We start from the raw sequence: 17289 nt of genomic DNA, 5'->3' as shown, positions 1-17289 counted from the left end.
GTGCAAACATCTACATACTATTTTCACTAATTTTGTTTGTTTTGGAAAATATAGTTATTTTCTTCAAAATGTGAATAAATGCCATTGTACACTCATGAGAGAATGGGAGTGAAAAGGCAAATAATGTCTTAGTATTATGAAGATAATTTGACCCTTAGAGTCTCCAGAAGGGATCTTAGGAAGCTTCAAGGGTCCTTGGACCATACTTCGAGAACTGGTGCTTGAGAGGAATTCATACACGTGCCCAAGGAGACAAAAAGTATAAAGCTATTGATTATAGTATTGTTTGTAATAATAGACAACAACCTTACCTAACCATAGAGGTAATAGATACATGAAATCTGTATACCTCCAGTGTAAATTTATGCAACATTTAGGGGCAAATCAACATGGAGACATATAAAAGCAATGTTTAGTAAATAAAGCAAGATTGAAAATATATATGTACGATATAACTTATAAAATATTTTAAAACATACAAACCAAACAGTATATATTTTTTTGCAGGTAAGTACAAATATTTGTAGAAGAATTTTAAAAGGATGTATACCATGGAAGGATATATACCATGATAGTGGTTACCTCTAGGGAGCTGGAGGAGGGAATTGTAGACTGGTGTTATCTGTAATCTTTTATTTCTTTATGAAATTAAAGACTAAGAGAAAATATGACAGAGTATTAACAATTGTTAATTTGGGATTTTGGAATTAAATGTTTATTGTGCACTTTTTTGCATTTTCAGATAGTTTTAAAAAATCTCTTTAAAATTTAAATAAATTGTAACAAGTTATTAATATCTTTATTATGCTTACTTTATTGACAAGAAAACAGATTACAACAAATTTATGAAAAAATGGACAGTCTGTTAAATTTTATTATTAACAGTGAAGTGTATTATTTTTTGCCCGCTATTAGCAAAAGAAAACAGTAATATCCTGTGTGGAGAGAGTTTGGTGCAATGTAGTCTTAAATGTTTCTGGTGGCATTTTATGTGGAGAAAATTCTTTTCTGAAAGCAATTTTAGAAACTGTTCTAAGGGCCATAAAATCATTCATTCTCTTTGACTTGTTTGTCCTACTTTTTGGACTCTCTCCTAAAGAACTAATCCATAGTATGAAACAACTTATAGGCATTAAAGCACTATTCGGAATGGAGTTTAGCAATAGAATAATGGTTACATTAATTAGTTTACTTGATATGCAATTATTAAACAAATAAGTGTAAAGACTAAATGGCACTATGGAAAAATATGAAGGGGTATGTTAAGTTTTAAAAAGGGATATGAAATTATCAGTCTGTTGTAATTATAATTACTTGAATTAAGGAATCATGTTAAATTATTTTAGAGTGATGGAGTTATGTGACTTTTTTTCCTCCTCCACTGCTTAAAAATTTTTCAGTATTATTATTTTTATCTTGAAATGCTGTATGTATTTATTTTTGATATATGTGATGATTGGATTTTCTTTTTAAAATATTATTTTGGACTTGTCTCCTCCAAATTTCAATCCCTCGCCTAACTCTTTAAACTTTAGGCAGAAATTAAACGTCTTCAGGAAGCCAATAAGGCAGCTCGGAAGGAAAGACAACTGATTCTTAAACAGCAGGAGGAGATAGAAAGGATCAGACAGACCACCATAAAACTGCAAGAGAAGTTGAAGTCTGCAGGGGAGAATAAATTGGTAAATTACATGAAATTATTATTAATTTGTTTTCTGCCTCATGTTGCTTGCTAATACCTAACTCTACCTCATCTTCTAATATGGTGGGTGTGTTCTTTCTAGCACTATGATACAGTAATGCACCAGGATAAAGTTCTATGTATGTGCCTTTATGTAAAGTGAGAGTCTTTTTTTTCTTCTCATGGGATATTCAAGTTTTGAAAGGGACATGTAGGTCATATATTAGTTTAAAAATGTTTTCCATTTATAAATTCAGTTGGGACAGAGAGCCTTGTTTTTGCTTATCAATCCAAATATCAATATCAATATATATTGCTCAGAATTAATGGGAATATATTCAATCCAAATATATTCCTCAGAATTAATGGGAGGAATTAATTATTTTTGCTCTTTACATAATACTTTTGTCAGCTGTCTAATGTCTAATATAATGATACAAGGTTCAAAGGAGATTTTCAGACAAAAACAAAATTTGGACCTATTCTGAAATACTGTAAAGTGTCAATATAGTGTTGGAAAACTCAACCTATGTAGCAATACAGTTAAATAAATCTCTTAATATTCACTGCTTTGATTTTTAAAATACACTTTAAATTTTGAAACAATCTCAGATTTATAGAAAATTTCAAACACAGTACAAAGAGCTTTGATTTTCTCAGTCGAGAGTTACGTTGCCAACAAATTAATATTGACACATTAGTTTTCATATCTCTTTAATCTCTTTCAGTCTGGAAAAGTTCCTTGACTCTCATGACCTTCACACTTTGGAAGATTACATGCCAGATATTTTGTAGAATGGTCCTCAAGTTGGGTTTGTCTGATCTTTCCTCATAATTAGATTCAGGTTGTGCATCTTTGGCAGGAATATCACAGAAGTGATGCTGTGTTGTTCTCTGCATTCAATCAGGTGGCACCTGATTTTGATTTATCTCATTACTGATGATGTTAACTCGAACACTTGATTAAGGTGGCATCTACCATACTTCACTGTATAGTTACTCTCTTTCTCTTTGTAATTAATAAGTGCATTGCATGAAGGTATTTTGAGGCTACATACATTCCTGTTCTTCATCAAAGTTAAATTTATTCTTTTATTTATATCAGTATGGACTCACAGATTTGTGTTTTACTCAGCATTATAACCTGTTACTATCATTATTTGTTTTGATGCTCACTTTTTCTCAAATTGGGCCGTTAGGAGCCTCTTCGAGCAGGTTTCTGTGTCCTTTTGACATGTACCCATCAGTCTTTGAGCACTTTCATGTTTTCTGGAACAAGATGTTTCAGGGTCATCTTTTACTTTCCCTGCCTCAGCCTTGGAATCAGCTGTTTCTCCAAGGAGGATAGTTATTTAGAAATCAAGATCTGGTGCTAAGCATGCTCACTGCTATTCAGGTTTTGTTGCTCCTAAGCAACAAATCTAGGGACTATATAAGTACATGTATATACATTTTACTTGTGTGATATAATTTTGTCCTTTAAGTAATACCTTAATTTCAGCTATTTTACAAATACTGTTTTGAAGATAAATTAATTTTGAAATGACAGTGTTTAAATCAGTTTGAGCTCTTAAATTCCAGTATGATTATAATACTTTACTACCCCCTATTGTTTGCAGGACTCTCATAGTGATGATGATACAAAGGATAATAAGGCAACCAGTCCTGCTCCAACTGACTTGGAGACCCGCAGTCCTTCCCCCATTTCAATCTCCAGCAGTGAAACTAGCAGCATTATGCAAAAACTGAAGAAAATGAGAAGCCGCATGGATGAAAAGTAACTCATTTTAAAAAATATCTCCTATTTACACTGAAAAGTAGTAGCAACAAATAATATTTTTAATGTATTTCATTAGATTAGATTGATACAACATAATATTTTATGGATTCAGTTGCATTTTAGCAGTTATTAAGTCATCCTAGAAGTCAGTTAACTGTAGACCTTATTTATAAAACAAATTTTCTCCATCTTAGATACAGACAGGTTTCTTATTTTAAAAACCAAAGTAGTATTTACACATATACCCATGACAACGTTTTCTCCTTTCTTTTATTAAAAGTTATGAGTAAGTGTGAAATTTTTACCTTTTCTGAAATCTGAAGACATGTCCACTGACTTGAGGGAGCAATTTAATGGTATATCTTGAGATCTCATCCTGTGACTCTGACAACTGTCAGGCTTACTCAAGTAGAAGAGTGAAATTTTAACCTTGTGAGTGGGTCTGAATTGCTCAATTAAAACCAGAAAGTCTGAAATTCTCCTGGGATGTTGAACGATTTGGCAGTCTACCATTCTTCTAAAACATTTCTAAGTATTATTTTTTAAAGACTCTTTTAAAGAAAGCTACTCCTACTTAGATATAGGTCAGTTATGTGTCAGCTTTGACCGTACCAAGTGACATTTACATGAGAGATTACTCCTTTGCGTGTACATTTGATTAAATACACTTATAAAGTAGCTGCTTGTGGACTGTTTTCTACCTTTAAATATAGAAGAGAGGTCCATTAAAATTTTTGTTGACTGCTCTTTTAAGTTAGCAATTTGAACCACAGATTAAACTTAAGTTGTATCTTGATATCCTTTGTCAGTATACTGCCCATCACCAAATTTAATAATGCTCTATGTTTATATGTGACATCAACCTATGATTTAGTTATTTTCTGAACAGTCAAGCAGTTGTAAGTCAAACCTTACTTACTATAGGTACAGTGTTGTACACTGGCACTTCATTGCTTAATTGAAATTGCACTTCAGTAACTTAAAATTGGCATTTGATAACTTAAAAATACCTAAATTGATTATGAAGATAATTTTAAATAATAAATAGAAATTTTAAAAATAAAAAATAGAAGGGGGTGAAAACTGAATATTTACAAATGTGTAAGTGTACCTTTTGTATGATTTCCATGGGATAGACCAATTAAGACTTATTCAAATAGGAATTCTTTTTTCCTTCCTGATAAAAATTTCCAGTAGCCTGTATGGGACATACTGGATTGCTCCAGGGATCTTTGAATTCAGAATAATCTATCTCATAAATTTTTATAACTGATTTGGCATTTTATATCTGCCTCTAAATGCCTTTGGATCATAAATGTTGGAGGAAGGACAGCTTCAAGGGAAATTTCTTCATTGATTCCTTGCTTGTCTATACCAGTAAAATCTTCATTGCTGGTCTCTATGAATAATATTCTAATAATTTTAATCACATCCATGGAAGGAACTGCTAATCCTATTCTGTTTGTGAGATTAGTCAGTTTATATGGTGTTTATTTGAGATTTGGTTAAAACTTTAAAAACCCTAAATAACAAGTTAAAGGTTGAATTTATTGACTTTGTTTAAGTTTTGTTAATTATTTTCTCAGAGCCCAAAATACTAAAGGCCTAGAATTTTTTTTATCATTGCTCTACCTTCCTTTGTCAACTACTGCAGTAAACTTTTGAGAAAAGGCCTTGAAGCATTCAGTGACTTGATTTGTTGTTTGAAGCAATGCAGTTGTGTTTGTGGTAGGGCCTGTGGTAAGGACAGTAGTTGCAGAGAAATTAGTTTTAATGTTTATAAGATGATGCTGAAATTTGAGGAAGAAGTGGAGTATTTTCCAAAATTAGCAGTGCATTGAAAAGGGAGATTACTGTTATGTGATTTTTTTTTGATCTCCAGAACAAAGCACAGTTGGGCCTTGAGCAGCCTGGGGGTTGTGTTAGCAATGCTGCCCTTCCGCATAGATGAAAATCTGCCTAAAACTTGCGTAGTCGGCCCTCCATAATCGTGGTCCCTCTGTGTATATGGTTCTTCTGTATCTGTAGTTCTATATCTGTGGATTTGGCCAACCACAAATCATGCAGTACTGCAGTATTTGCTACTGAAAAATATTCACATGTAAGTGGACCTATGCATTTCAAACCCACTCACTGTTCAGGAATCCTCTGTAATGTGAAAACTAATTTTTGAATACCATTCAGATTACCAAAGCTTCAGAGTTAGATCTCCTTCAACAATGTTGGAATGTCAGCTCAATAGAGTGAGTTAATTTTGTAGTCATTTGCTACAGTAGATAACTAATAAAATTATTTGAGCCTTTGCTACTAGACACTATTATTTGTTTTGTATATTAGAAAAGGCCATCTTCTAAGAGATTACTATTTTACTAATATAAAACACTTGTCAGAAAATAGTCACCCTTCTCAATAAGTTTAGCTAACTTTGGGAGGAACTTTTTCATATATATTACTGCTTATTGTTAACTCTCTGAACTTTGATTCTGTGATAAATATTTTTCTGAAGTGGTCAAACTATTCTTGGCTCCAGTGAAAGATTTTCTTCTTTAATGTTTCACTGAGACAACAATGCCTTTGTTAAAGTTTGTATTTCTAACCTATGGCTTTTCTTTTTTTAAAAATAAATTTATTTATTTATTTATTTTTGGCTGAGTTGGGTCTTTGTCGCTGTGCGTGGGCTTTCTCTAGTTGCGACGAGCGGGGGCTACTCTTTGTTGCAGTGCACGGGCTTCTCATTGCAGAGGCTTCTCTTGTTGCGGCGCACGGGCTCTAGGTGTGTGGGCTTCAGTAGTTGTGTCTCGCGGGCTCTAGAGCACAGGCTCAGTAGTTGTGGCACATGGGCTTAGTTGCTCCTTGGCATGTGGGATCTTCCCGGACCAGGGCTCGAACCCATGTCCCCTGCATTGGCAGGCGGATTCTTAACCACTGCGCCACCAGGGAAGCCCCTCTATGGCTTTTCTTTTCTTTTCTTTTTTTTTTTTTTGCAGTACGCGGGCCTCTCACCGTTGTGGCCTCTCCCATTGTGGAGCACAGGCTCCGGATGCGCAGGCTCAGCGGCCATGGCTCACGGGCCCAGCCGCTCCGCGGCATGTGGGATCTTCCCAGACCGGGGCACGAACCTGTGTCCCCTGCATCAGCAGGTGGACTCTCAACCACTGCGCCACCAGGGAAGCCCTATGGCTTTTCTTGACCTCTGTACTGAGTTGACATTTTAGAAATAATTTCCATTTCTATAGTTTAGTGAAGAGCAAAAGAAATTTAAACTATGAAAGAGGTTAGTAATAATGAAAATATGTTTGCAAAAGCCACAGACTGTCTAGCCCTCAGTTTTTTGATAATTATTGGTAAATGAAATCTGAGTTTTGTTTACTACTGTGAGGGGCATTATTTACAGTATAAAGTTGTGAAACATATTCAGGGGAAAACAACATACAGTTGACTCTTCCTGTTAATTTGTCAATTCTGTTTTAGGAAAATTATTTACTGAGCAAATGAAACACTGAAAGACTGGTGTTTATCTTTTTCTTTAAGTGTTAAAATAGGATACAGTGCATTTTTTCTTTCATTTGTTAATAGCAGCTTGTTCTTCTGTATTATTTATTAATTATATACTTATTCCCTCAGCAGTTATTTTTTGGGAAATGTGTGAATATAGTAGGTTCTGAGGGATATGAAGATGAATCAAACATAAACCCTGCCCTTGAAAAGCTTATAGTATAGGTGGAAAAAAGAATAAATATCAGGTTCCTTTAGTGAAGTATATAAAAATGTATTGCTAAGGAAGCTCAGAAGAGGAAGAAATTTTTACTGAAAAGAGTATATATATCAAGGAAATTTTCTTGATGAGTGTTCAGAGTTAAATACTTTGCATTTGCAAGTGAAGCCTTTTGCTATTCCATTAAGATATTTTTATTAAAATTTTAAACAATGTATTAAATATCATTGCCTTAAATTAGAAATATAGTTTTCTTAGAGAAGGTTCTAGACTAAGTGTAGTGAATGAATAAATCCTGATAGTCTGATAATGTGCTTTTTTTTTTTCTTCCTAGATTAAGGATGATGTACCTGTATTATTTTATTTATTTAAGTATATGCAGATTATTAAACAATTTAATAGAATAGATTTTGCTGTAGGAAAAATAGACTATTTTCTTTTAGGTCAGTACTATCCATATGCTCATTTATCTTCCTTTTTGAATATCATTAAAAATGCTTAAGTACTTAAAAGAATTGATCCATTTTATAATTAAAAGCACTAGTTTTCATTTTTACTTGTAACAGTATAGAGTTAAAGAATTGTTTAGATCCAGAAAGAACTTTAAAATAATTTAAGGTATTAAGTTTTTCTTTCATCTTTCAGAATCAAATGATTTTAGAACTGGAAGTTCTATTTAAAATTTAGATCATAATTTTGCTCTTTCAAATTGTAGCATGCTTTTAGAATCTATTGGAACACAGTCTACAATTATATTAGCTCATTGAGGAAAAAAGCTTCTCATTTATGTCACATGGTCTAGCAATGTGTTGAGGTATGTATTTTTAAAAGTGTGAGGAAGTACTTAAATGAAGAAGGAATCATAAAATGTTGGAACTAGTCGGTCCTTAGGGAGGTCATCTAGTATAGTCCCTTGGTTCTACAGGAAGAAATTGAGGCCTGCAGAGATTAAGTGCCTTGTCCCAGGTCAGGTAGCATAATGGCAGAGCTAGAACTAGAACCTTACTCTCTGGACTTAAGCCAGCTAAAGTGAAAACTGAGTTAGCACATCTGCTTCCAACCTTGTAGTTTTTTTAAATAACTGCATTGATGACTTAAAGGTATCTCAGTAGAAACTGACCCTTCAAAATAGTATTTGTTGAAACTGGCAAGGTGCTCAGTGCCTGATTACTACGGTTGAATAGCTGCATAGCTAAAGTTTAGAGTGTAAAATTTTGACTTTAAAAGTGTATTACTTACTTTTGAATTTCTAAAACTTAAACATTATAGGAACATAATTATTTCCATACTAGATTAAATCTATCATATGTCTCATCCTAGTCCAGTGTTCTGTAACCGTCAGAGGCCTTGTTGGGGAATGCCTTGATAATAGCCATAAAGTGTATTAGTAGCATTTTCTATTAATAGTCATTTATGTTTCCATCATTCACAAATTTTGTTTATTTCTTACTTGTGCAGCATCTTGAAGGATTGTTAACTCTAGTGTGAAGTGCTACTGCTTCTTTTATCTCAATTTTATACAACTTTTAAGAGACACTCTTGAATTCTAGAATGTATGTATATTAAATAAGGAACGTGTGTTTCTGGGATAAAGTTCCAACTTTAAGTTAAACTTTTCTTACACTATCTCTTAAACCATTTTCTTTTCTTTTTTTTTTTTTTAGCCATTTCTTTTGTTGTTCATTTCTAACCTAGAGCTTTTGAATATGCTTAATCTTTGTAAATGAAAAGTAAATGATTAGTATTTGTTCTAATAGAGAAAATTATTATCCTCTATATTGGGTTGGACAAAAAAATTTAATATGTATTTTTTTTTTACAGTAAGTTTCACATCTTCCAATGTTCTACTTTTTGTGCTAGGTCATGCATGCATTTAGCGGTTATATACTTAAGAGGGTGGGTGATATTTGAATGTTATGAATAGATTTTTTTGGACCTTTTCCAAGTACATTTGTTTTTGCGTAATTGGCATCAAAATAGGTTTATTATACATTCATAAAGAATGGCAAGGAAGATTGCAGTGTCTTATTGAAACTTGGCAAAATTGCACAAAAACTTCAGTGCAGAAAATCAAGGCAATCCAGTTATGATAGAGAGAGAGAGAGAGGGAGGGAGGGAGAGAGGGAAAGAAAGAGATAGAGCGAGTATGTAACTGAACAGAGGGAAGGTGAAAAATTAAGTTGTATGTGGAGAAACAGACACTGAAATCATCTGTTATCTAAAGGTATACATGTAGTCAAGATTCTACATACTTTTTAAAATTCAAATGAGTGACTGGATTCATACCTAGATTTTCTCACTTCTTTGACTTACTGGTGTTATTCCTTGCCCTTCCAAGGCAATAAATGTTGCCTTGATCTACAAGTTATTGTTGTGTGCATGTTAACAGGAGCATGCTCTGTCAAAGAGAATTAACCTTTCCAAACCTATTATTAGACTTATTTATCCTTTCATATATACAATGGTCTATTTACTATTAAAAAAAGAGAAACAATTGGTTTTTTCCTACTTTTATAAGTTTAACATATGGAATTTCTTCTTACTTTTAACCTTATGATTGATTGAATTGTCCACAGCATGATTTTTTTTTTTTTAACTAGTGGTAGTATTTATTGGAACTAGCTTAATTTATTAATTATGCATCCTGGCTTTTTATAGAATGGGTATTGTATTTCAGTATTATTATTTAAGTGGGCCTTTGTTAAATATAAAGCAAGATACCTCCAGTAGGTCCTGTTGACAGTAAGTTTTATGTTGTAGATGTGAACAAGGTATTTTTACTATAAATTGACTTTCCAAACTATATAATATTGTCAAGCTTAGATTATAATGGTAAGGTTAAGTAAGGCAAATGTACTGCTTTTTAAATTTAAATTCAAGCTTAAGATACATGACAAGGTACAGATATAAAAACTACTCGTTCAGAATTACATATGTATATACAATTGCTGATATGCTAGGTTCATGCCCATAATTGTTGTACTCTCTGTTAAAGCTTATGAGAAAACTTATTTAGCTTCACACTCCACTTCTCATTACCTTACTCACAAACAAATAAATTTACCTGAAAGTATACATGATGGTTAAGCAGGAGCTGAGAAGAAAGGCACGTATATTCAGAAATCTTTGGTAAGATCTATAAAAGTATATGTTTTATATGTCACACAAAGTATAACACTTGCTTTAACTGAGTAGCTTATAATGTTATTCAGGAAGCATATTAAAAAGTTCTGCACTCAGCTCTTATGCTTTCCCTTTCTCATTCTTTCTGCCTCTTGATCTCTTGGTTTTAAAATCTTCCTCCTTATTTTGTAGACACTGCTCTCCTGTTCACTACTTCTTCTCTGTCTTTACGTCTCATCACTGGGCCTCTCTCAGTGTCTGTTTTCCCAACCTTCATCCCAAATTCCAGCTGTATATCTACAACCAGTTGGTCAGGTAACTTTGCACCTTTTTCAGTGCACTCTTTGATAGAGCATGCTCTTTTCTTTTTGTTTGTTTTTATTGCTTTTTTTTTCTTTCTTTCTTTTTCTAACAGCCTAGGGGCCTCTTGTCAAATGTCCCATAGATTTTACCTTTTTGTTTCCACATTAATTTGACATGCTGATTGTTTTAAGAAGTGGAGTGATAGTTCTTGTGCTTTTTATTAAGTGTTTGTTGGATATGTGAATGTATTTTTGTTGATTAGCTACCACTACAGATCTAACACTTATAATATGAGCAGCCCACCTTTCATTTAGCTGTGGCGTCTACATTTGAGGAGAGCAAATAGTAGATTTTTAACTACTCAAATAACTTCCTAAATCAGTTATGTCCCCTAACCCTTTGGAGCTAAGATATACTAGGCTATTTAATTCCAGAGATTGGGTTAAATTGAGAAGTTTGAGGCATTTGGTGCATCCTTTTACTCAAGTAAATAAATAGTCATGTTTTATGCATAAGGCATCTGACTGTGGTTCTCAGCGTTCTCTCCATGAAAAACAGATAGACTATCACCTGACATTGCATTTCCCAGGTAATGGGAACCAAACTCACTATACCTGAAGCAAAACCAGACTGAATTTGAATATAAAAATCAAAAAGGGACATGAACAGGTTTTTTGTTTGCTTGCTTGTTTGGGATTTTGGGGGTTGTTTTTTTGTTGTTGTTTTGGTCTTCGTTGTTTTGAGTTTGTGTGTTTTCTGGTCTGAGCCTTCAGAATAAATTCCTTGTATCTTCTGTTGTGAAAAAGAATCACCTGTGAAGAATGAATACATTAAGTACTATCAGTCATGGTTAGCCAAATATTCTGAAGATTTTTTTTTCCTGAAATTACCCCACAGTTTTTCCTTTGCTAATTTTCCAAATAATTAATTACAAGTAAAATAAAAAAATTCTCTTATTTGCTGAATAAGATCACTTACCAAAGCACCTATTATCTCAAACTTTTATCAGAGGAATACTATGAATGTCCTGTTTTATACAGCTTGTTGATAACGTAATGAGTAATAAAGCTCTCAAAGTGACTTCTGCCTATAGATTTGTTCTCTCACTGTTTTTCATGGTGTGACCATAGGTTTCTGACAAAGCGAGAGCAAAAACTAATGCAACGGCGCCAACATGCGGAGGAGCTACTAGAGTGGAAGAGACGTTTAGATGCAGAGGAAGCAGAAATTCGTCAAATGGAAAAACAAGCTTTGGCTGCCTGGGACAAAGAATTGATAAAACCTAAAACTCCTAAGAAAGAACTGGAGGACCAGAGAGCAGAACAGAAAGGTAATAAAAACTAACTATTCAGACTACATACTAAAAGCCTAACGTAACTGAAAGATTTACTTAATTATTTTTAAAAATGATGAATGATTAAGAGTGAAGAAGGTGATACAACTATGAATGCTACAGATATTGAAAAGATAGAATAGGGCTTCCCTGGTGGCGCAGTGGTTGAGAGTCCACCTGCCGATGCAGGGGACACGGGTTCGTGCCCCGGTCGGGGAAGATCTCACATGCTGCGGAGCGGCTGGGCCCATGAGCCATGGCCGCTGAGCCTGTGCATCCGGAGCCTGTGCTCTGCAACGGGAGAGGCCACAACAGTGAGAGGCCCGCGTACCGCAAAAAAAAAAAAAAAAAAGAAAGAAAAGATAGAATACTGTGAAATATACTTGAAAACTTAGAAGAAATGGGTAAATTCTATGAAATGGAATTGGGTTGTTCTAGGACCACATGGGGTTTAACATATACTAAAAATTGATAATGTGGTGAATTACTTAAACAGATTAAAGGAGAAAAATTACATGATATCGCAATGGATTCAGGAAAATCACTTGATAAAATCCAAAAAAGCCTTTGTAATAAAACAAATAAATCTCAGATCAAATTAGCAATAGAAGGGGACTTTCTTTACCCACTATAGGATATCTATTAATGAAAACAAAAACCAAACCTGCAGCAGACTTCATACTTAATAATAAAACATAGAAAGTTTTCCCCAGTAATAAAACATAGAAAGTTTTCCCTTTGAATTTGGAAATCAGACAAAAAGATGCTTATTTTCACTTACGGAGTGAAAGGAAGAAGCAAAACTCTCATTATCTTATTGAGAAGAGCAGATGAGAAAGCTATGCACATAGAAAATCCAGCATTTACATGTCAGTTATTAGAATTAGTGAGTTTAGCAAGGTTGTGGATATAAAATCCATAAACAAAATTCAATTGCATGTCTGTAGATAAGCAGAAATTGGTTAGAAAAATCTAATTATTAAAAGATGCCATTTATAAATTTAACAATAAGTATTGAAGATCTTTATGGAGGAAAATTTATAATTTTATTAGGAGACATTAGAGAAGACCAAAATAAATAGAACTTTACCATATTCACAGATAGTTTAAGTGTCATAAAGATGTTAATTCTCTCTGAACTTATTCGTAGGTTCAAGACAATTTAAATCAGAAACCTGGCAAGATTTCTTTGTAGGGTTTGACAAGCTCATTTTAAAATTTATATGAGGCTTCCCTGGTGGTACAGTGGTTGAGAATCTGCCTGCCAATGCAGGGAATACGAGTTTGAGCCCTGGTCTGGGAAGATCCCACATGCCTGGATCAGCTAAGCCCATGAGCCACAACTCCTGAAGCCCACGCAACCAAGAGTAGCACCCACTCACTGCAACTAGAGAAAGGCCGTGCACAGAAACGAAGACTCAACGCAGCCAAAAATAAATAAATAAGTAAATTTATTAAAATAAATAAAAATAAAATAAAATTTATATGAAAGAGCAAAGGACCAAAAAGCAGAGCCATTCCTAAAGAAGAACCACAAAATGCAGGAACTTACCAGTTTCAACACCTCTAAGAGTATAGTAATTAAGACAATATGATATTTGTTATCAGAGATAGACAAATAGATTATGAAACAAATAGCTCAAAAAAGACCTGTGCATATATGGAAAGTTCACTTCTGACACAGGTAACTTAGGAGACTAGTGAAGAAAGGAGGGACTCTCCAGTAAATTTTGTGCGAGGTAAAAATAAAGTTGGGTCCCTACATGACAGTGTAAAAAGATCGATCTCAAGGAGGGAGAAAGGTGTAAATGTGATATTTAAACTATAAAACTTTTAGAGACAATATAAGAGAATATCTTTATGACATCAGGGGGAGGGAAAGATTTCTTTAATGTTATACAAGACAAAAATCATAAAGGGAAAGATTGATAAATTTCATTTTAATAAATTAAGAATTTCTGTTCATTAATACATATAAAGAGGGCTTCCCTGGTGGCGCAGTGGTTGGGAGTCCGCCTGCTGATGCAGGGGACACGGGTTCGTGCCCCAGTCCGGGAAGATCCCACATGCCGCGGAGTGGCTGGGCCCGTGAGCCATGGCCATTGGGCCTGCGCGTCCGGAGCCTGTGCTCCGCAACGGGAGAGGCCACAGCAGTGAGAGGCCCGCGTACCACAAAAAAAAAAAAAAAAAAAAAAAAAAAAAAAAAAATACATATAAAGAAAGTAAAATAACAAAATAAGATATTTGCAATACATATGACTGACAAAGGAATAGTATCAAGAATATATGAGCAACTCCTATGATTCAATAATAAAATGACAACCATATTAAAAAAAACAGGCAAAAGAGCAAATGGTTCACAAATAAGAAACTCCAAACGGTCAGTAAACATATGAAAAGGTGTTCCACTTCATTAGTAATCAGAGCATAAAAACCATAAAGACATACCATTGCATGCCTATGTTCATTTCCTAGGGCTGCCATAACAAATTACCACAAATTTGGTGGCTTAAAACTTTTTTTTATTCTCTCACTTCTGGAGGCCAGAATTACAAAATCAAGGCTTTGGCAGGACTGTGTGCTCCCTCTGAAGGGTCAAGGAGACAGTTCTTTCCTTCCTTCCTCCAGCTTCTGGTGGTATGCTATAGGCATTCCTCGTGTCTGCTTAACTAAGTCTCACACGGTCTTCTCTTACATGTCTGTCCTCCTCTTTTGTCTCACAAGGAAACCTGTCATTGAATTTAGGGCCTACCCAGATAATCCAGGATGATCTCATCATGAGATCCTTAACTTAATTACATCTGCAGACCTTTTTTCCAAATAAGATTATATTCACAGGTTTTGGGGGTTGAGACATGGACACATCTTTTGGGGAGCCATCATTCACCCCATTTAAAACATCCATCAAACCTGTTGGTATGTAGGTAGAACAAAGAACTGCTGATGTAAGTGTTAATTGTTAAACCTAGTTTGAAAAACAGGTTGAAAGGCGAGGCATTAAAAATATTCAATAAAATGATAAAAATAATAAAGCCAGGTACACATGTCCTACAGTTCAGCAATTCCATTGCCAAGTATAAATCCTAGAGCAATGGTTCTTAAAGTATGGTCCATGGTCTCTGAGATCCTTTCAGAAGGTCTGAATAATACTGACATATTTGCCTTTTTCACTGTGTCAGCATTACACTGATAGTATAAAAATAATGGTGGGTAAATTGCTGATGCCTTAATATGAATCAAGACAGTGGCACCAAATCATATAATAGTCATTGAATTCTTCACCAACCTGTACTCACCATAAAAACATGCCATTCTTACATTTTATGTAATTTTAATTTAAATATTTACATAATTAATTTAAATATTAATTTATTGAATCTCAATTTTGAGTACATATCTTTTTAATATTCTATGTGACAAATAGGAAATATTCATAAACCACTTGTGTTTGCCAAAGCATTATGGTTATCCTGAAGAAAAGCACTTACTACAGTTGTTTGGTTTGCAAGCTGAACTAGCAATTTTTTCATGTAGTACCATTTTTACTTAAATGACTAACAAAATATGGTTATTCAGACTTGAGTATTTGCAAACAATGTTTCAGAAACAAATGAAGCAGCTCTGACTCTTTAAGAAAAACAACTGATAGCGTTTACGTTGGTAATAAAATTTAAACTCTCAAGTGAAGATTTAAGGCTTTTAGAAATGCTGTTCTCCTTACTGTGAGCTTGTCAGCTTTCCAATACTTTAAAGACTTTCCTGGTATGAGTAATGATATCAAAATCATCTTTTCATATTGTGTGATAAAATGTGCCAATATTTGAAAAGATCTTCCTAACTCAGTGAATCAATATTTTCCAAATGACCCGTGATGATTAGAAAATCAAGTATGGATAAAATATCCATTTAAAGTGCAAGATAGGGGTGGGAGGGAGACACAAGAGGGAGGAGATATGGGGATATATATATATATATATATATATATATATATATATATATATATATGTATAGCTGATTCACTTTGTTATAAAGCAGAAACTAACACACCACTGTAAAGCAATTTTACTCCAATAAAGATGTTAAAAAAAAATAAATTGCAAGACAGGCCAATGGATTTTAATGGAACAGATTATGAAAAGTTCACAGATACGGTTTCAGATTCCACATTGCAGCCAACATTTAAGAAACTACCAATTGTCCACTTCTGGTGTGGCATTAAAAAAGGATATCCACAATTACCTGTAAATACTGTTAAAATACTCTTCCCTTTTCTAATTATGTATCATTTGTGTGAGGCCAGATTTTCTGCATATACTTCAGCCAAATCAACATATAGCCACAGATTGCATACAGAAGCAGATATGAGAACTGTCTTCTGTTAAGCTAGCCATTAAAGTTTTTAATTTAATGTAAAATAGTTTCTCTCCTTTCAACTAAACTTTTTTTTAAAATGTAGCTATTTCGAATTTTAGAAAATGTCGTTTGTTAACACAGAGAGGTTTTTTACTGTTACTTTAAAATAATAAATATTTTTATTTTTTCCATTTTAATTTCTATTACAGTAAATATTGATAGATATAACTGTATCTATAACCACATAAACTAAAGCTTTTTGGGGTCTTCAGTACTTTTTCAGTGTGTAAAGTGTACACTGAGGCCAAAATGTTTGAGAACTGCTGTCTTACAGCAATGTTTTTCAAGTTGTGGGTTGTCCCATTTGCGATGTATGAAATCCATTTAGTGGATTGCAGTCAGCATTGTTTAAAGTTGAAATAAAATAGAAAATATCATTATGTCACACATAGGTTAAATATATTATGATTAAGGTAAAAAGTCTGAAAGCCACGGCTGTAGAGAACTTTTACATAGATAGATAATAGATTGATATAAATATATCTATCTGTACTTATATATATATAAGTATATATTTAGAGAGATGTATACATATTTATCTATACTAGGAGATATATGACATTGTTCATAGCAGCAGTATTTGAAATAGCAGGGAAAAAAAGGAAACCACCCACATCAGTAGGAGAATGGATAAATAAATTGTGGTATATTTACATATTATATCATGCTCAGTAAAGAAGAAAAAATTACAGCTAAACAAATCAACATACAAGAATCTTAAAACAAATCACAGAGGACTACAAGCAGTTTGATTTCTTTTATAGAAAATTCAAAGCAAACAAAACTAAGTGATATATTATTTAGCTATACATACCAAGTGGTACATAAAGAAAACCAATGATGCATTAAATATAGTTCATCTGTAGTGTTCCTTTTTTCTTCATTTTATTCAGCAGAGGCTTACTTCTGTATCAACTTCCACATCCTCATTCTGTAGTGTC

General features: G+C 33.6%; 1 protein-coding gene across 2 annotated transcripts in view; it reads left to right on the top strand.

Annotated features, from left to right (window-relative positions):
• The window catches only part of CEP350 (centrosomal protein 350), a gene marked incomplete at its 5' end in the record, with an annotated part of 126533 nt that overhangs the window by 61816 nt on the left and 47428 nt on the right, over window positions 1–17289 (top strand). For both annotated transcript variants that reach the window (XM_079726989.1, XM_079726990.1), the window contains 3 exons: window positions 1536–1682; window positions 3301–3458; window positions 11733–11932. In XM_079726989.1, coding sequence (XP_079583115.1) covers window positions 1536–1682; window positions 3301–3458; window positions 11733–11932 — 505 coding nt within the window. The remainder of the gene's footprint in view (window positions 1–1535; window positions 1683–3300; window positions 3459–11732; window positions 11933–17289) is intronic.

Source organism: Hyperoodon ampullatus, assembly GCF_949752795.1.
Source record: "Hyperoodon ampullatus genome assembly, chromosome: 2".
Classification (NCBI taxonomy): Eukaryota; Metazoa; Chordata; class Mammalia; order Artiodactyla; family Ziphiidae; genus Hyperoodon; species Hyperoodon ampullatus.
The sequence above is the reverse complement of the archived record's forward strand: the minus strand, read 5'-3'. Positions and strand labels throughout refer to the sequence as shown.